The 20,018-nt window shown below is 49.1% G+C and overlaps 1 protein-coding gene across 5 annotated transcripts in view; it reads left to right on the top strand.

Moving 5' to 3' along the window:
- Window positions 1-18,538, top strand: part of LOC144263808 (class I histocompatibility antigen, F10 alpha chain-like) — a 36,504-nt gene extending 17,966 nt beyond the window's left edge. Inside the window, exons 3-7 of one of the 5 annotated variants that reach the window (XR_013345849.1) lie at window positions 8,955-9,230; window positions 10,859-10,923; window positions 13,447-13,548; window positions 13,965-13,997; window positions 18,292-18,538. Coding sequence is in view for 3 of the 5 variants with exons in the window: in XM_077814788.1 (XP_077670914.1) it covers window positions 8,955-9,230; window positions 13,447-13,548; window positions 13,965-13,997; window positions 18,292-18,299 (419 nt within the window). In the remaining 2 variants the exon portion in view is untranslated. The remainder of the gene's footprint in view (window positions 1-8,954; window positions 9,231-10,858; window positions 10,924-13,446; window positions 13,549-13,964; window positions 13,998-18,291) is intronic. The other 4 variants (XR_013345850.1, XM_077814788.1, XM_077814790.1 and 1 more) reach the window with 4 other exon arrangements.
- Window positions 18,539-20,018: the final 1,480 nt, after the last annotated feature.

The following is a 20,018-nucleotide window of genomic DNA, read 5'->3' as shown; positions in this document are numbered from 1 at the left end:
TTATGTCGAAGCAGGCTTCCCCATCTCGGCCCGATCCCTGGATCCTCAGCACCGTCCCTTGGAGCCGACGGGTACCACACCCCCCTCGTCCCCATGAGATGACTCATCAACCAAGTTGGAGTTTGAATCTTGCACCCAACCGAGGGATTGGTACCAGTACCCCAGCAACCAGCCCTATGCAATGGTGGATCCCGGGGTGGGGGTTCCTCCGATTGCCTGGCTCAGTGGGCAATGGCCCATGCAGATACAATGGCCTTTTCAGAACCCCTAGGGTTTTCCTCCACTGCCTGGCCTCCCATCTAGGTGCTCCTACTCAGTGGTGTCTGAGAGAAGGCTGCCTCCTCCTCCCCAGAAGAGGCAGGGATGGGTGTTTTGCCACCCCAGGACACTTCAAGGCTCACCAGGAGTTATGGAAGAAGGTGGCCTCAAACTTAGGGCTGAAAGTGGAGGTAGTTTAAAAAAAATCCTCCAACAGCTTTGTCAATATCTGGGCTGCAGTGGTCCTGTTGAAGGTAGCTCTGCCTTTCAATGAGGCCATAGTGGGTCCAGTTAAAACCCTATGGCAGACCCCTTCCTCACTGCCCCCCACGTCAAAGAAGGTAGATAGGAAGTACATATGTTCCCATCCCCCTCCCGGATCCTTGGTCGTCTCGGCAGCCAATGAGAGGGAAAGGCCAGGGTTATGAGGGGCCACCCCCAAGTCAAAAGACTAAAAAAAGCAGGACTATTTTGGTAGGAAAATGTATTCTACCAATGGTCTATAGCTCCACAGCGCCAGCCAACAGGCACTGCTGGGCAGATATGACTTTCACTCCATGTTGAAATTTAAAGACTCGTTTCCCCAAGAGTCCAGCAGGAGATTGTTGCTGTGGTGGAAGAAGGGAAGGCAGTGGCCAGGGCTTCCCCATAAGCCACCCTTGACAGAGTGAATGCGGCAGCCGGGGCTATGCCGTCACCAGTGGCCATGCAAAGGGGCTCCTGGCTTCAGTCCTCTGGCCTACAGACAAAGGTCCAGCAGTCTCTTCAAGACCTTCTGTTTGAAGGGACTTTGCTCTTCTCAGAGCAAACGGATGCCAGACTCCACTGCCTGAAGGACTCCAGAGCCATCCTCAAGTCCTTGAATCTCCATGTCCCGGTGCCTTTGAGGAAACAATTCAAACCCCAACAACCTGCCCACTTCCCAGGCCCGCCGCCTTGTCAAGACCTGTTCAAAAAGCAGAACAGCAGTTGTAGATGCAGACAGTCGCCCCCATCTGCATTAGCCTCGCTGTTTGGCCCTCATGGATACTCAGAGGGCTCCAAGCAAAACTTTTGATGGGGCACCCAAGGGCATTACACCAGTCCACATACCAGATCCTGCCCCCCTTTTGTTTTTGGACCATCTCTCCTGCTTCAGTTTGGCATGGTCCCTTATCACCACAGACCATTTGGTGCTGAGTACGGTGGAGGCGGGATTATACAAAGCAGTTTGTTTCCATTCCTCCCTCCTACCCCTCATCCGTGTCCCTCTTCAGGGACCCTTCTCATGAGCAACTTTTAGCCCAGGAGGTGCAAGTCCTTCTGTGGCTTGGAGCCATGAAGGAGGTGCCTCGGAACTTAAGAGGGAAAGGGTTTCACTCCTGTTATTCCTGTGATGGATTCTGTCACAGAGATCCCCTTGGGACTGTCACTGATATACTGAAATCATCTCTGAGGCAGTTTTCCCTGCCAGCTTGGGAATTCCAGAACCCTGTCTTGTTGAGCCAGACATGCTAGTCTGTTTACACAGACCCAGGGTCTGGGCCACGCTCCCAAAGCTGCAGGCTTTAGCTGAAAGCTGTTCCGCAGGTTACCTGTCTCCAGTGCCCAGACACCCAGTTCCCAATGGGATCCAAACCCCAGATAAATCTGTTTTACTCTGTATAATGCTTATACAGGGTAAATTCATAAATTGTCCGAACCCTATAACACTGATAGCGAGATATGCACAGCTGTTTGCTCCTCCAGGTATTAATCACCTACTCTGGGTTTATTAAAAAACAACAGTGATTTTATTAAGTATAAAAGGTAGGATTTAAGTGATTTCAAATAATAACAGACACAACAAAGTAGGTCATAGAGCAAAATGAAACAAAACACGCAAGTCTAAGCCTAATACATTAAGAAACTGATTACAGGAAATATCTCGCCCTCAAAGATGTTCCAATAAGTTTACTTCACAGACTAGACTTTTTCCTTGTCTGGGCCCAGTCCTTTTCCCCTGGTACAGTCTTCGTTAGATCCAGCAGACATCTCAGGTGATAAGCAGGGGTTTTCTCATGACTGGCACCCCATTTTATAACTTTGGCACAAGGCGGGAATCTTGTGTGTCTCTGGGTCCCCGCCCCTCCTGCTAAATGGAAAAGTACCAGATTTAAGATGGATTTCACGACAGGGTAACATGGTCACCTGTCTAGTCTCCATTCCTCCTGGGTTGTCCCCCACATACACAGGAAGGCTTTCAGGTAAATAAACCATTTACCATCAATTGTTCTAACTAATGGGAGCCATCAAGTTCCTAATGCCCCATTGACGGCCCTCACCTGGTGTGACTACAACAGTGATACAAGTTTATATCTTATTTCCCCAACTCCAGACATAGAAATAATACATGCAAACAAATAGGATGAACACACTCAGTAGATTACAAGCTTTCTAATGACATCATACAAGAGCACTTTTGCGTAAAGCATATTCCAGTTACATCATATTCACATTCGTAAGCATATTTCTATAAAGCATATGGAGTGCAAAATCGCAATACATTAATCCTGAGTGTCAAAGGGCGTCTCTGACCCATTCTAGTCCTGCAACACCTCAAAGGCTGAAGTTGTGCATTGTCTCCCTGGCCTTCATCATTCCTTCCCTGGATCCAGGGGACGGGTACGCTGCCCTCGATTTGAAAGATGCCTATTTCTACATCTCTATTTTCTGAGACCACAGAAGGTTTCTCAGGACTGTTGTGAACCAGGCTCATTACCAGTTTACCATCCTCCTGTTCATCCTGTCAGCAGCCAAATGGGTCTTTATGAAATGCATGGTAATAGTGGCAGCCTTCCTGAGAAGGTGAGGGGTGCAGGTGTATCCGTATCTCAGTGACTGGCTGGTCAAGGGCCCGTCCAAGTGCCAGGTAGAAGCCAGTATCCACCTCGTCCAAGCAACCTTTCGAGCACAGGGCCTGCTGATAAACGAGCAGAAGTTTATTGAAGCAGTGCTCTATTATACCCAGGCCAGGGCCTTCCTCCCAGAAGCCCACTTCCAGTCAGTGTCGTCACAGGTCAAGGCCCTCTCAGGCTGTTGGGTCACAAGGCCTTCTACATATACGTGGTGCAATATGCGAGGTTGCACCTCAGACCCCTTCAGGCTTGGCTGGCCTTGGTGTACTGGCCAAACAGCCATCATTTGGACTCGGTGCTCATGGTGCCTGCCCATCTCAGGCACCTCAGGACACAAGGTCAGTGGTCCCAGCAGTAATTCTTGCTACAGATGAACATCAGAGAGCTCAGGGCGGTCCGCCTAGCACGTCAGGTGTTCTTCCCGCCCATCGCAAACAAGGTGGTGCGAGTTCTTACAGAGAATATGGCAGTCATGTTTTACATTGACAGGCAGAGAGCGGCCCGCTCTTTTCCCCCCGTGTCAGGAGGCCATTTGCTTGTGGGAGTTCTGCATAAAGCACTCGAGCCACCTCGAAGCTTCTCACCTTTCGGGAGCCCAGAGTGAGCTGGCAGATCAGCTCTTCTCACCGCGAATGGTCCCTATGCCCTGACATAGCACGGGCCATTTTCCAGTGGCGGGGTGCTCCCCTTGTAGAACTGTTCACAACCAAACAGGAAGGAGAAATGTCAGCAGTTCTGCTGTCTGCATGACTGCAACCTGGGCTCGCTCCCAGATGCCTTCTTACTCCCTTGGAGAAAGCACCTGTTCTGCGCCTTCCCCCCCATTCCTTTAGTGCACAAGGTCTTGCTGAGGTCAGGGGCGAAGGTTATTCTCAAAGCCTCAGCCTGGCCACGTCAGCACTAGTCTGGCTTATTTCTAGACCTGTCAGTAGCTACTCCGATGCCGCTCCCTCCCCTTCTGGACCTGATCTCGCAAGATCACGGCCAGATGCTCCATCTGCCTGACAGCTCCATGGTGAAGCCTGCAGAACTGGCCTGTTCGGAGCAGGTCTGCTAGGTCTTGCTAGGCAGTAGGAAACCTTCTAGCAGAGCTACTTAGCTCCCCGAGTGGAAGCGTTTCTCCATTTGGTCGACCCAGCAAGGCCTCTCACCGGGGTGCCAGAACCTCCCTATGAGTGGGGGGCCCCCGGGGCTGAAACTGTGACTCCGTCTCTTCCCCTGCCACCCTCCCCCCCACTCCAGGTCTTCTCCTGAGGCTCTGCCCCCTTCCCCCTGCTGCTGAAGTGGCAGGGCCATGGCCCCTCAGTCCCCCTGTTCCGGCACCCCTGCCTCTCACCGGCTGAGTCATCTCTCAGATGAAGCAGATTCTCCAGAACAGTCTGGGAACAGCCAGGTCTAGCGATTCCATCTGTTGAGGTGCACCTAGCCGCCATCTCCGCATTCTACCCCCAGGTGGGTGGGTGGGTGGTCAGTTTTTTCATATGAAATGTCCCTTCACTTCCTGAAAGGCTTTGAAAGGCTTTACCCGCAAATCTGGGAACCCGTCTGTGATAAATGAGGGTGGGTAGCACCCTTATGTAACTCCCCAACCATTCAGTTAGCCTTAGAATCCTCCTTAGCCGCTGCACCCTAATTGCCTTACCTGTGAAGGGTTAAGAGGTAAACTTCAAATGAGTTGGCACCTGACCAGGGGAACCAATAAGGAAGCTGTACCCTCTCGAATTGGGAAAGACTGCTGGGTGTGTGGGTCTTTTGTTCTCTCGGCTGCAGAGGGACAGGGCAGCAGTCATGCTGTAAAAAGCTCTGGGTCAGGTATGAAAAGTCATCTGGATCATGCCTAGAAACTACTCATTTGGAACCACAGATATGGAAGTAGAACAGGAAATGGTCAGGTAGACGCAATTAGGCTTGTCTCTTTTTATGGCTTGTGGACTCCTCTGTGCTGACCCCAGGTGCTTTTGTTTTGTTGTAACCTTTAAGCTGGACCCCAAGAAAGCTACTCTCGGTGATTAATCCTTGCGGTTGCTCTTTTAAGATCTAGCAATAACTTAAGTTTTCCAAACGTGTTTTCTTTCTTTTTTATTTTTTAATAAAATTTCCTTTTTTTAAGAACATGATTGGATTTGTATGTCTTTTGAGGTGAGGAGATTGTGCATATCTTAATCTGCCAATACAACAGCTGGGTTCCCCTTTTCTTTTGTTTCCTTTCTCGGCTTCCCCGAGGAAGGGGTGGAAAAGCCGAGGGGCCCCAGAAAATCTTCCCAAGTGAGTTTTTCTGGATTGGCAAAAGGCAGATTTTCACTTGGGTGGTGGCAGCATTACCAGCCTGGAGTGGCCAGTATTAATTTTTAGAGTCCTTGCAGGCCCCCACCTTCTGCACTCGAAGTGCCAGAGTGGGGAATCAGCCCTGACACCATCCCCCTGGGGGACTTAAACATGGTCCTGTCAGAGCTCACAGGGCCTCCCTTTGAGCACTGGCATTGTGCCCTCTGTTGTATCGTTCCTGGAAGGTCGCCTTTCTGGTAGCAATTACCTCAGTCAGGAGGGTCTCGGAGATCAGAGCTCTTATGTCAAAATCTCCGTATACAGTGTTCTTTAATGACAAGGGTTGCCCCCACCCTTGTTCCTCCCGAAGGTAGTCTTGGAGTTTCATAGTAATCAGGCTATTTTCCTGCCCATTTTCTTCTCGAAGCTGCACAAGAATAGGGAGGAAAGACATCTCCATACTCTTGGATGTTAGGCAGGGCATCCTAGTGTTCTGTATAGAAAGGACTATATAGAAAGTCGATCCATAAATCCACACAGCTCTTTGTGGCAGTCGCTGATAGGATGAAAGCCCCACCCATTTCAGCTCAGAGAATTTCATTGTGGATCACACTGTGTATTCACATGTGGTACGAGCAGGCAGGTGTCCCACCACCCGCCTTCCTGGCGGCCCAGTCTATGAGAGCACAAGCTTCCTCCGTGGTGTTCATGGCCCAGGCTTGATCCAGGACATTTGTAAAGCAGCGACCTGGGCGTCAGGACATACTTTTTCTTCCAACTACGCCATCACCCAGCAAGCTAGAGATGACACTGGCTTTGGTTGGCCCACCTCTTACGGTACTGCAAGGGAGTCACCGAACGTGGCATGAACGTGTGCAAGCAGTTGAAGAAGAAAAAATGGTTACTAACCATTCTGTAACTCTTGGTCTTAGAGACGTGTTGCAAACGTCCATTCCACGAGCCACCATCCTCCTCCTCTGTTGGAGTTGCTGGCAACAAGGAACTGAAAAGGTGCGGGGTCGACTGGTCCTCTTATACTGCGCCATGAGCGCATGGTACCAGAGGGCACGAGAGGCGACCTGACGGGTACCACTGAGAGAGAAATTTCTGGCGACTGTGCGCGGGGCCCGCACACCTAGCGTGGAATGGACGTGTGCAGCACAGCTCTGAGAACAGCCGTCACAGGAAGGTTAGTAACCGGTTTTTGCCCAAGCCTGGGGCATGGTTCAGGGACACAGCTCAGTGGGCTCGGATCTCACCTGTGGCTGTGACCCCAAGTGGTATTTTAATCCCTTGGCCGACGTTTTTCCAAACGTGATTCGTGATTTTTTGGGTGTCTGAGATTCAGCGGCCGGGTGCCCCCATGTTCTGATCAGGTCCCTTTAAAAGGTCTCAGTTGGGCACCCAAAATCACTAGTGATTGCTGAAAATCTAGGCATTTACCTCGGTGTATCTAATGCATGATGGGGGAGGGGTGTAAATACTTGGGACCCTGTGTGGGGTATTTTTGTGCCCCACATTCTGCCCTGTTTGCCAAGCGAGGGGTCTGATCTGTTCCCCACACATTTCAGTCTTCCTCGTGATCCTCACAGTGTTCTCTGTTCACCACAGCCTCCCTCCCTCTCTCCTAAATTCTCCTTCCTGTCCCCATCTCCCTTCCCTCCCCCCTAGTCTCCCTCCCTGCCTCCTGTCAGCCCAGGGGTGGCTGTATTAACTGAGTCTGCTCTTGGTTGTGTGCGAGATGGTGGCCGTTGTTGTGAAGATTAGCCTGGCTGTGGGAAAATGGTGGCCAGTTGAACTAAAGGCCGTCAATGGCCTGATCCTTACAGGGAATCACCTTGAGACAGTGGCCGTGTGAAAAAGAGGCCAAGCATCCGAAGTTGGTGCTTTGCCGTTCCTAGATTGAGCTGGAGGCACGGGGAAGATGGGGCAGGGAAACAGAGGGACCCTGGGGATTCTGTGAGGTCATTAAACCAGAGCAGAAGTTAGTGTGGGGGACAGATCTCCTGTACCCCTTCCCTACAGGGACATGCGGGTAATGTGAATGGAGGAGGTGGGGGACCAAGTCACCCTGAGGATCCTCCAAAATTAATACACCCAGAGCAGGAGAGAGTGGGGTATAGACACCCCGAACTCTCTCTCTTCTCCAGAATGACCCTGATTACCAGAACTGGGGGACTCCTCAGAGAGCAGAAGAGAGCTGGAGGGGATAGACCTCTGCAATATGGACTATATGGTGGATAGAAAATTGGTCCTCGGGCCGGTTTTGTTCAATACCTTCAAAAATTATCTTGAGGATGGTGTGGATTGCACCCTCAGCAAGTTTGCAGATGACACTAAACTGGGAGGAGAGGTAGATACGCTGAAGGGTAGGGATACGATACAGAGGGACCTAGACAAATTGGAGGATTGGGCCAAAAGAAATCTGATGAGGTTCAACAAGGACGAGTGCAGAGTCCTGCACTTAGGAAGGAAGAATCCCATGCATCACTACAGACTAGGGACCGAATGGCTCGGCAGCAGTTCTGCAGAAAAGGACCTAGGGGTGACAGTGGACGAGAAGCTGGATATGAGTCAACAGTGTGCCCTTGTTGCCAAGAAGGCCAATGGCATTTTGAGATGTATATGTAGGGGCATTGCCAGAAGATCGAGGGACGTGATCGTTCCCCTCTATTCGACATTGGTGAGGCCTCATCTGGAGTCCTCTGTCCAATTTTGGGCCCCACACTACAAGAAGGATGTGGACAAATTGGAAAGCATCCAGCGGAGGGCAACAAAAATGATTAGGGGACTGGAACACATGACTTATGAGGAGAGGCTGAGGGAACTGGGATTGTTTAGTCTGTGGAAGGGAAGAATGAGGGGGGATTTGATAGCTGCTTTCAACTACTTGAAAGGGGGTTCCAGAGAGGATGGTTCTAGACTATTCTCAGTGGTGGCAGATGACAGAACAAGGAGTAATGGTCTCAAATTGCAGTGGAGGAGGTTTAGGTTGGATATTAGGAAAAGAATTTTCACTAGGAGGATGGTGAAACACTGGAATGCGTTCCCTAGGGAGTTGGTGGAATCTCCTTCCCTAGAAGTTTTTAAGGTCAGGCTTGACAAAGCCCTGGCTAGGATGATTTAGTTGGGGATTGGTCCTGCTTTGAGCAGGGGGTTGGACTAGATGACCTCCTGAGGTCCCTTCCAACCCTGATATTCTATGATTCTATTAATATCCAGAGTACTCCCTTTGGGGTTGTGCCACCCTGCACCCCCTACAGGGAACATACAAGAACAAGCAGCAGTGAGGTGATCCTTGAAGGTTGTGAGCTCTCTATAGTGGGGTGTCTTTAGTGTACAAAGACCCAACAGATGGAGCGTGGGCCCCCTGTGGGTTTGGGTTCCCTCCTGAAAGGAGCTGGGAGGGTGTAGGACCCAGCAGCATAAGTGGGAACCCCATTTCTCAGGGGAGGGAGGGCCCAGTAGCAAGGGGTGGACCCAGTGGTCTACTTGCAATGGGGTCTTGGTGAGATTTCAGAGAGAGGCTGCTGCTGACCCTCAGCTGTGTTTCAGGGTTTCACATTATCCAGACGATATATGGCTGTGATCTCCGGGAAGACAACACCACTTGGGGGTTTTACCAGGATTCATATGACGGACGCGACTTTCTTACCTTCGATAAGGAGACCATGACTTGGGTAGCAGCAGATATTGGGGCTCAGATCTCCAAGAGGAGATGGGATGCTGAAGTACTTGACAACCAGCGGTGGAAACGCTACCTGGAGGAGAAATGTCTTCCCTGGCTAAGGAGTTCTCTAGAGTACGGGAAGGAGACTCTGCAGAGGAAAGGTAAGATGGGGGACAAGCCCCACCCAAGAGGTCACTACAAGTTACATCTCCATTCCCCAGCCCCAGTTCCAAAATGGAGCAGGGGAGTAAGGGGCAATTCAGCGAACCTTGCACCAGGGATGGGTGGGGAAACAACCCCTTCCCCGCCAGCGCTGCTGGAAAAAAAGATAAGAAATTGAAAATGTTAAAAGCAGCTCACTGTAGAGAAGCTGGTCAAATGAGCCCAAATTTGCAGCACACATTCTAGCTCTTCCCCTGGTGTGACACAGTAGTTATCAAGGCAATCTGCCAATGCATGCGCATTTTAGATCACTTTTCTTAATTATGGAAGAGCCACCACTTCTCTGGACACCAGCTTCATTCACCATGCAGTTCTTCCTCATTCACTGTCTGCACCATCATATTTTCTTGTGTTACCCCCAGCCCCTGTGTTCCACCAATGACGATAGCTTTGTTCTTGTTGCCTTTGTCCAAACTTCTCCCACAGTCACCTATGTGCTTTCTTCCATGCCATCCCCTACGTGTGGAATTGCCCTCCCCATACTAATCTGGAAGAAGGCGCCCCTTGTCCTTAAAGTTTTCCCCCTCAAGACCTACCTTTGCTGCAACATCCTCTTACTTATTCCTTGATTCTTTTATCAATAAGACATCTGATAATCACACTCAAATTTATCAGAGCTTTTTCAGTAAAGATTAATCAGCACAAACATAGAAGGGAAGAGGTTAAATGCTTTACCACTCCGACTCAGGAGGACAGTTGCAGCGTAGTCTGCTTCAAAATGTTAACTCACTATTACCCACATATGTACCTTGCGTGTTACCATGTACACACATTTCCCAGATTAGTTAGCATCATTACACACCCTAATCTTTCCCTTCCCAAACAGTTTGCACTTGCTGTTCAAAGTTACTTGAAATTTGCACCCAGTTTTTTGCAACATGCTAGTTACTTATTTCTCTCAGGAACCTCAGCAGAACATTATCTTGTCAATTGCCATCTTTACAAATGCCAAGAAGTAAAAGCCATACACAGCAGTCTAATGTATATTTCAGTGCCAACGGGCTGGGAAACTGATTTTTCAACATAAGAGTAAATGCATTTGAAATCCATAATATTGGGGTAAATAGATTTGGTAACAACCTACAAGAAATTAGCCAATTAATATTAGTTAATTTGAGGGGCAATTTAGCACTGTCACTTTTTGTTTAATGGGCCCTTTCCATCTTTAATTGGTCATTTTATCTAGTTCATTTTTTTGCTCCCTGGCCAGGGCAAGATTCTTCTCTCTTTCATATCCAGGGACTGAGAGGAGATGGGCACAAACCTAGCACATGATTGACACCTGTATGTGGAGCTTAGTGAAGCCTTTCAAGGTACTTGTGTCACTGTGGTTGGGAGCAGAGGCCAGGTCAGGGACCTGGATTTGTGGTTCACCGTTGCTGATGCTGTGAATTGGGCACAGGAATTCTCTAACATGGTGGCTCTCTCTCATCAGAGGGATTCCGTCTCATGGACTTTCGTCCTCTCCCACTCCTGGGGTCTCAGAATTTCATGCTGCAAAGCTCCAGCAAAGGCTGCCTGGATTAGAGCTTGAAAATAACTAACTTCAGTTTCTTCTTTTTCCCAGTGCGCCCAACAGCTAGAGTGAGCGACAGGTCATCTCATGATGGCCTCGCCACCCTCTCCTGTAAGGTCAGTGGGTTCTACCCCCGGGACATCACCGTGACCTGGCTGAGAAATGGGGAGAGCAGACAGCAAGAGACCTACTCTGAAGGCATCCTACCCAGTGGGGACGGGACCTACCAGACCTGGGTGACAATGGAGATTGATCACAATATCAAAGGCCATTATTCATGTCACGTGGAGCATGAAAGCCTATCAGAGCCACTCTCCGTCTCCTGGGATAAGGCATTTGTGTGTGTGTCTCTTTTTTCCTTGTGGGAGAGGGGGAATCCATTAAACTCAACCCCTGAAAAATTCTCATTTGGATTTATAGGCTGAAGCTGGAATTTCCTCAGGGTCTGTGAGGCCCTGTCCCCTTTGGCCCTGTCCCTCTGCATCAAGTTCTTGTGCTAGAGTTGGGACCCACAGTGCCTGGGGCTCATGCCTTGCTCTCCAGTTTGCTGCCTCTGCGGCTGTTCGATACATCTCAGCAATACAGTGTCTCTGAAGGGAGAAGATTAGTAATCGGACATTAAGGCCTGAAGGGACCATTCTAATCATCTGATCTGAGCTCCTGCATAGCCCAGGGCAGGGGGGAATCACACCAGGGACCCCAGCATCCAGTCTGGTCATCTGTGAGCAAGCTAGAGCTCATCCTTCAGAAAGAGATGCCCATTCCAGATGTAAAGTCTCCAAGGGATGGAGAATTTACCACATCCCAGGGGAAGCTCAAATCTGCCCCTTATTTCCAGACAGAATTGGTCTTGCTTCAGCTTGCAGCCCGGTGTCAGAGAAAAACACAGTTCTCACTCTCAGGTTGGGTGCAGCAAGTCAGATACACTTTATTATCTCAAGCAATTGCACAGAGGGAGAGAGTGCCCTAGGACACAGGGTTTCCCACACCTAGGCAGGTCTCTCTACAGATAAACAATTAGAGCAAGTATTTATACCTTTATTACAGACAACAATAAGCAACAGCTGCATATTGTTTATACATATTCCTTCATGATATCTCATTTTGCTCAATTTCTCTTATAGTCTACGTTCTATTCTTATCTAATACAAGGTCACAACAGCCTCTTTCACAGTTCTTTTCCACTCGCTTTGCACTATCCCCGCTTCTACAAATCTTGCGTTATTAAGGCTAGAGTTAGCCTGACTTCTGTTCATTTCAGAGGCCTGCATCCAAATTCCCTTTATATACTTCCACATCGGTCTCAACTTCATGCACTTGTGGTCCTGCCATGAGTGCAGGGGACGGGACTAGATGACCTCTCGAGGTCCCTTCCGGTCCTCTGATTCAGCAGGTTCTCAGAAACACGGCTCTACGGGCCCTTCATTCTTGCCCATGTGGCCAGAGAGAGGGGTTCAATGTTGGGAGCAGCTTGTTTCTGTGTGCAGTGATGCTGGAAGGGAGGTATGGCCTTGGAATGGAGCGAGGAGGCAGATTAGAGCCCTGCATCACGGGGGAGAGACTCCTATGCCCCTAGCACAAGAAAGTCTAGGAATAATTTATTACACATGGAGCTGCCTTCCAGCCATCTTTTTGCTTGGTTAAATGGGATGTGGAAAAATGCAGCATTTGGAAGTGCAAACAATTTCTGAGAGGGCAGCCTGCACCGGGACTCTCGTCAGCAGACGGTTTCACATCAAAATCCTGTTACCACGTCCCCTGCCAATTTTTGTGTCATAACCCACATTTCCTTATTCTCTTTGAAATATTTTTCTTTTTGCTGTATTATCATGTGGCTCTTTCAGACAACAGGAGAAGCTGATTAATGAAACTGAAAGTGTGTACAGAACACGGGGTTTAACTGGTTTATATAAACCAAAAACAGTATTAATATTTCTGTCCTCCCCTCTTTACTTCCTGCCCCCTCAAAAAACACGCATTGTGTCTGTAACTCCATTCATGGCAGAGAAATCCAGAGCTTTGAGGTCAGTTTCCAGTTTGGCACCAGACTCCCACAATGGGACTGTTCCATTAGTCGTGAAAGTCAGCCTGGTCAAGGAGGGTTAGGGGCTGGGAGCCAGGACTCCTGGGTTCTGTCCTTGGCTCTAGGAGGTAAGTGGAGGCAAGTGGGTTAGAGCAAAGGGGCTGGGAGCCAGAATTCCTGGGTTCTGTCTCTGGAAGGGGAGTTGGGGTTAGGGGGTTAGAGCAGGAGGGGCTGAGAGCCAGGATTCCTGGGGTCGATTCCTGGCTCTTGCACTGCCTCACTGTGTGATCTTCAGCAAGTCTCCCCCCTTTCCCGTGTAGGGATGATACTGACATCCATGCTCTCCCACAGTTCTGAGGATTGGTTAATGTTATAAAAGTCTTCGACTTTAAGTGCTAAATATTTATTATGACTGGAAGTGGTAGAGACTGTGTCCAGGACTTCCTGTGGTGGGTGCAATGCATGGTGGATGCACTGGAAGGGATGGAGGGTTGCAGGACTCAGCCCTAACTTGGGGAGCTGACTGACAGATCCCTGCAGTGGGATGAAAGGGGGATTTTAGTGGTTGGGGGAAGGAGATTTTTCCCCATTGATCATTCTTTCCATTCCATTTCAGAACCAAATAACAATCTGATTCCCACTGTGGCTGGAGTTATCACTGCAGTTGTCCTGATTGGTGTTATAATCGGAGTAGTCGTCTGGAAAAAGAAACGCCCAGGTAAAGAGCCTGGGATGGGGGGATTCTCTGGACTTGCCGGGCCCTGCACACCCGCCTAAGGGCAACAGCAGTTCAGGAGCCTGTGTCAGTACGGTGTAACTGCCCCATTGCGGGACTGAGCTAATGACCCCCAATGGGAGCTGCTGGAGGGCCAGACCCAGAAACTGGGTGCAGGTTACAGTTTATATGGGGCTAGGATTTCCAAAGAGCTCAGCACCCAGTGCGCCGAGGTCTTTGGAAACTGTCTCATTGTGTCTTTCTCTCCTGCCAATTGTGAGCGTCTGGGACCTTGAGTCCATTACTGAGCGCCAGGGAGCTGTGCTGGGCCAGGGCCCGGTTTCTGAGCCGTGGACACAGATCAGAGTCGGTTCCTGCCTTGGGAGCTGAATTCACTGAAATTTGCCTTCTCTCTGCAGGGAAGAAGGGAGATGGCTATGCTGTAGCTCAGGGTAAGTGACAAGAGACCCATCGCCTCTTTTCAAGTGGCCATCTCTGAACGGCCATCAGTATTTGCTTGTGGATTTTAGCCTGGAGCCACTGACAGGAGATCCTCGCTTCCACTCATAGGCCTTGTCTACACTGAGAATTTTAGGGAAATGTCCAACTATTGCTCTAGTACCATAGAATCGTAGGACCGGAAGGGACCTTGAGAGGACACCTCGTCTTGTTCCCTGCACTCATGGCGGGACTAGGTATTATCTAGACCATCCCTGAGTAACCTGCTCTTAAAACCCTCCAATGAGGGAGATTCCACAACCTCTCTAGGCAATTTATTCCAGTGCTTAACCACCTCTTCCAGTCCTTTCTCCCATCTTCCATGTCTTTTCAGAGCTATTGACTCAGATATCTCCTCTCTCAGTTCCTTGACTATTCTAGGATGCTTTTCATCAGGCCTTGGTGACTTGAAGACATCTAACTTGTCTAAATAATTTTTAACTTGTTCTTTCCCTATTTTAGCCTCAGATTCTACCTCAATTTCACTGGTGTTCACTATGTTAGACATCCAATCACTATGACATGTTTGGGTGAAAACTGAAACAAAAAAGTCATTAAGCCCTTTTTCCATTTTCACATGTTCTGTTATTGTCTTTCCTTCCTCATAGTCTAATGGGCCTACCCTGTCCTTAGTCTTCCTCTTGCTTCTAATGTATTTGTAGAATGTTTTCATAGAATCATAGACTATCAGGGTTGGAAGGGACCTCAGGAGGTCATCTAGTCCAACCCCCTGCTCAAAAGCAGGACCAATCCCCAATTAAATCATCCCAGCCAGGGCTTTGTCAAGCCTGACCTTAAAAACTTCCAAGGAAGGGGATTCCACCACCTCCCTAGGGAACGCATTCCAGTGTTTCACAACCCTCCTAGTGAAAAAGATTTTCCTAATATCCAACCTAAATCTCCCCCACTGCAACTTGAGACCATTACTCCTCATTCTGTCATCTGCTATCACTGAGAATAGTCTAGATCCGTCCTCTATGGATCCACCTTTCAGGGAGTTATCAAATCCCGCCTCATTCTTCTCTTCCGTAGACTAAACAATCCCAGTTCCCTCAGCCTCTTCTCATAAGTCATGTGTTCCAGACTCGTAATCAGTTTTGTTGCCCTCCACTGGACGTTTTCCAATTTCTCCACATCCTTCTTGTAGTGTGGGGCCCAAAACTGGACACAGTACTCCAGATGAGGCCTCACCATTGTCGAATAGAGGGGAACGATAATGTCCCTCGATCTGCTGGCAATGCCCCTAATTATACACCCCAAAATGCCATTGGCCTTCTTGGCAACAAGGGCACACTGTCGACTCATATCCAGCTTCTCGTCCACTGTAACTCTGAAGTCCTTCTCTGCAGAACTGCTGCCTAGCCATTCGGTCCCTAGTCTGTAGCGGTGCATTGGATTCTTCTGTCCTAAGTGCAGGACTCTGCACTTGTCCTTGTTGAACCTCATCAGATTTCTTTTGGCCCAATCCTCCAATTTGTCTAGGTCCCTCTGTATCCTATCCCTACCCTCCAGCATCTCCTCCCAGTTTAGTGTCATCCGCAAACTTGCTGAGGGTGCAATCCACACCATCCTCCAGATCATTTATGAAGATATTGAACAAAACCGGCCCCAGGACCGAACCTTGGGGCACTCCGCTAGATACCGGCTGCCAACTGGACATGGAGCCATTGATCAGTACCCGTTGAGCCCGACAATCTAGCCAACTTTCTACCCACCTTGTAGTGCATCCATCCAGCCCATACTTCTTTAACTTGCTGACAAGAATACTTCGGGAGACCGTGTCAAAAGCTTTGCTAAAGTCAAGGAACAACACGTCCACTGCTTTCCCTTCATCCACAGAACCAGTTATCTCATCATAGAAGGCAATTAGATAAGTCATGCATGACTTGCCCTTTGTGAATCCATGCTGACTGTTCCTGATCACTTTCCTCTCCTCTAAGTGCTTCAGAATTGATTCCTTGAGGACCTGCTCCATGATTTTTCCGGGGATTGAGGTGAGGCTGACTGGCCTGTAGTTTCCAGGATCCTCCTTCTTCCCTTTTTAAAAGATTGGCACTATATTAGCCTTTTTCCAGTCTTCCGGGACTTCCCCCATTCGCCATGAGTTTTCAAAGATAATGGCCAATGGCTCTGCAATCACATCCGCCAATTCCTTTAGCAATCTCGGATGCAACGCATCCGGCCCCATGGACTTGTGCACGTCCAGTTTTTCTAAATAGTCCCTAACCACTTCTTCTTTCACAGAGGGCTGGCCACCTCCTCCCCATGCTGTGCTGCCCAGTGCAGTAGTCTGGGAGCTGACCTTGTTCGTGAAGACAGAGGCAAAAAAAGCATTTAGTACATTAGCTTTTTTCACATCCTCTATCACTAGATTGCCTCCCTCATTCAGTAAGGGGCCCACAATTTCCTTGTCTTTCTTCTTATTGCCAACATACCTGAAGAAACCCTTCTTGGTACTCTTAACATCCCTCGCTAGCTGCAACTCCAGGTGTGATTTAGCCTTCCTGATTTCATTCCTACATGCCCGAGCAATATTTATATACTCATCCCTGGTCATTTGTCCAATATTCCACTTCTTGTAAGCCTCTTTTTTGTCTTTAAGATCAGCAAGGATTTCACTGTTAAGCCAAGCTGGTCGCCTGCCATATTTACTATTCTTTCTACACATCGGGATGGTTTGTCCCTGTAACCTCAATAAGGATTCTTTAAAATACAGCCAGCTCTCCTGGACGCCTTTCCCCCTCATGTTATTCTCCCAGGGGATCCTGCCCATCAGTTCCCAGAGGGAGTCAAAGTCTGCTTTTCTGAAGTCAAGGGTCCGTATTCTGCTGCTTACCTTTCTTCCTTGTGTCAGGATCCTGAACTTGACCATCTCATGGTCACTGCCTCCCAGGTTCCCATCCACTTTTGCTTCCCCTACTAATTCTTCCCGGTTTGTGAGCAGCAGGTCAAGAAGAGCTCAGCCCTTAGTTGGTTCCTCCAGCACTTGCACCAGGAAATTGTCCCCTACAGTTTCCAAAAACTTCCTGGATTGTCTGTGCACCGCTGTATTGCTCTCCCAGCAGATATCAGACATATATGACCCTGAATTCTCTCTCAGTCCTCAAGGAGACACCTCAAGAAGGAGACTCCCTGCAGCAAAGCCCCGGGGGTCTCTGAGATCCCCCTGCCCTGCAGCCTCCCTGGCCGTTGTCGTGGACTCTCTGTGAGGTCACCGCCTCCCAACCTCCTTTCACCAATCAGCTGAGTGCTGCAAAAGGCCCTTGTGATGTCACTGCCACCCCCACCCCTGCCCTGCAGGGCTCATGTCCTGCCCCGAGCCAGCTCCTGTGTGTGTTTGAGCTGCTCCCCCTGGGTCACCCCCACACACTCAGTGGTCATGCAAGGGTTCACGCAGGCCACACGTGGAACCATCAGAGGATGCTCAATGTGCCACACTTGGTTTTGCAAAGATTTGGAGACTTGAAGGCCAGAAGAGACTATTAGATCATCTCATCTGGCCCCCCTACACATCACAGGCCTCCTGCATGGCGCAGTAGCGAGTTTTGGACCAAAGCAGACTCGAGAAAGGCATCTCATCAGGGGATGGAGGAAGCACCACTTCCCTTGGGAGTCTGGAGGAAATTGATGCTGTGGGGGGCAGGGAATTGACCCCAAGGCCACACTTGTGAGTCTGTATCATAACACACATGTACAACAGCACTGCGCGAAGTATGTACACGTCACCTTAACTCTGATGTTTCCTAACGTTTAAAGGCCTGGTCTCCAGGGTGTTCTTTGTGCTTCTAGATCGATTTTGGGGAGAGATGCAATCATTTAGTTCAGAGTGGGAGCCGTGTTAGTCTGTATCAGCAAAAAACCAAAACAAAACGAGGAGTAGTTCTGGCACCTTAGAGACTAACAAATGTATTTGGGCACATTTGATGGTGTGGCTGATGTGATTAGGTCCGAGGATGGTGTTCCTAGACTAGATATGTGGACAGAGTTGGCAATGGGTTTGTTGCAAGGATAGGTTCCTGGGTTAGTTGTTTTTGTTGTGTGGTTGCTGGTGAGTATTTGCTTCAGGTTGGGGGGCTGTCTGTAAGCGAGGACTGGCCTGTCTCCCAAGATGTGTGAGATTGAGCGATTGTCCTTCAGAATAGGTTGTAGATCCTTGATCCCTAAGAAACTCCACTTGTAACCTCCCTCCAGCCTGACAGTTCACCTTTCAGCAGGACCTGCTATAATCTCCCTGTTTTTAATTCATAGATTCATAGATATTGAGGTCAGAAGGGACCATCATGATCATCTAGTCTGACCTCCTGCACAAAGGAAACCACAGAATCTCACTCCTGCGCAAAACCTCTCACCAATGTCTGAGCCATTGAAGTCCTCAAATCAGGATTTGAAGACCTCAAGGAGCAGAGATATGGGGAGGTATTTGTAGTGTTCCCCATTGTGAATCTTCCCCCAGTTGTACTTATCCCTTAATAAATCTTCTTTCTGTTTAAGGTTATATTCTTTCTATCCTTTATTTCAGTGCAACATGGGTGGGAGGCACAGAGGTTTCTAATGCTCCCAGTTGATAGATGCTGGTAGGAGTCAAACCTGTTGAAAACGTCACCTCCTTATTATTCCTGACAGAGATTTTGGGATTACATCTATTGGTGACCGCGGCAGGACACCTCAGAGATTTAGCTCTCTGATTGGGGTCCTTCGGTTACATAGATTCCAGCTAACAGTCCGTAGACTCGGGGAGGGAAGGGTCTGGAACAGTGCCGGTGAGGGCGTCAACCGGTGGGTGGGACGGGTTCCCGGGTCACTGCCTGTTCGGACAGGTGCTGTATCCCCACTTGGTTGTCGTTTATGTGGAGTGAGCTAGAGGCCGACAGGCCGAGGCTCCCTGCAGTGTAGGATTCTGCTGACGTCAGTAGCTTGGGAAGCAGATCCAAGCAGCCTGCAGCAAGTCCTGGGTTAAGTGGACCTGGCCAGTCCCTTAATCTAAGGCAGAGGTGGAGAGTAAGGCCCTAACTGTCTGCCTCTAGGACAACTGTCCATTGTCATGACCGAGCACTGTTGGGTTCCAAAAGGAGGCAACTGTGGGGTCTTGTGAATTACTGACCACAGGCAAATCGTCCCCACAAGTCTAGGACAGTGGGCTATTCAGCTTTGACGTAATTGCTGTCTATTTTATCCGTGGTCAGATGGAGAAGTTTTCAACCTAGAAGGATGGTCCTAGCAGTCTAATAAAAATCGTTTGGAATATGCAGTGTCTGTTTTTGGGAAATCTCAAAAGTCTTGGAAAGAAGGGGCTTTCCAGGGAGATGAAGCACAATGGAAATCGCAGCTATTGTAGGGACGGTATTTGGCAAGCAAGACGGTTCCCAAGAAAAAATTGCAGAAGCGAGCATTGATTTATATAGATCTGCGTCCTATAATGCTCAAAACAGCACACACTGCTGTACAGTACATCTTGTTAGGAAAGGCGAATTCAGGGAAGGTCAGCAATCCAAGACTGGCAGCGTGGACTTTAACCCTTTTAAATAGGGAGATAGAAGTGCAAAAGTTTCAACACTTGGCTGCTGTACCCGATGCTTTAATGTCTGCGGAAGAAGCTCATGAATGTCCATTACCTGATATGCATGCAGCAGCATTTAAGACTCCATTTCTCCTTGAAGCTAAATATGAGGACGCTAAAGAAAACTCTCAGGAAATTTGGGTGGTAGATGGACCCAGTTCCCATCATAGTACATCCCCTCTTGCTGGTTTTGCAGCTATGCAGGCTTCTTCAGGGAAGATAGTGCAAGGTACCATCCGCCATCACTCAGCGCAAGTGGCTGAAATCGCAGCAGTGATAGCTGCTTTAAGATGAGCAGATCCACAGAAGGACATCACAGTGTCCCTCAGTGTGTACAGACTGCAACTGGGTCCTGAGGGCATTCATCGATTGGATGGCAGTTTGGCGGGAGAGAAACATGTGTTCGGCAGATCAACGG

This window comes from Eretmochelys imbricata, chromosome 4 (assembly GCF_965152235.1).
Source record: "Eretmochelys imbricata isolate rEreImb1 chromosome 4, rEreImb1.hap1, whole genome shotgun sequence".
Lineage (NCBI taxonomy): Eukaryota > Metazoa > Chordata > Testudines > Cheloniidae > Eretmochelys > Eretmochelys imbricata.
This window is presented reverse-complemented; position numbering and strand designations above follow the sequence as displayed.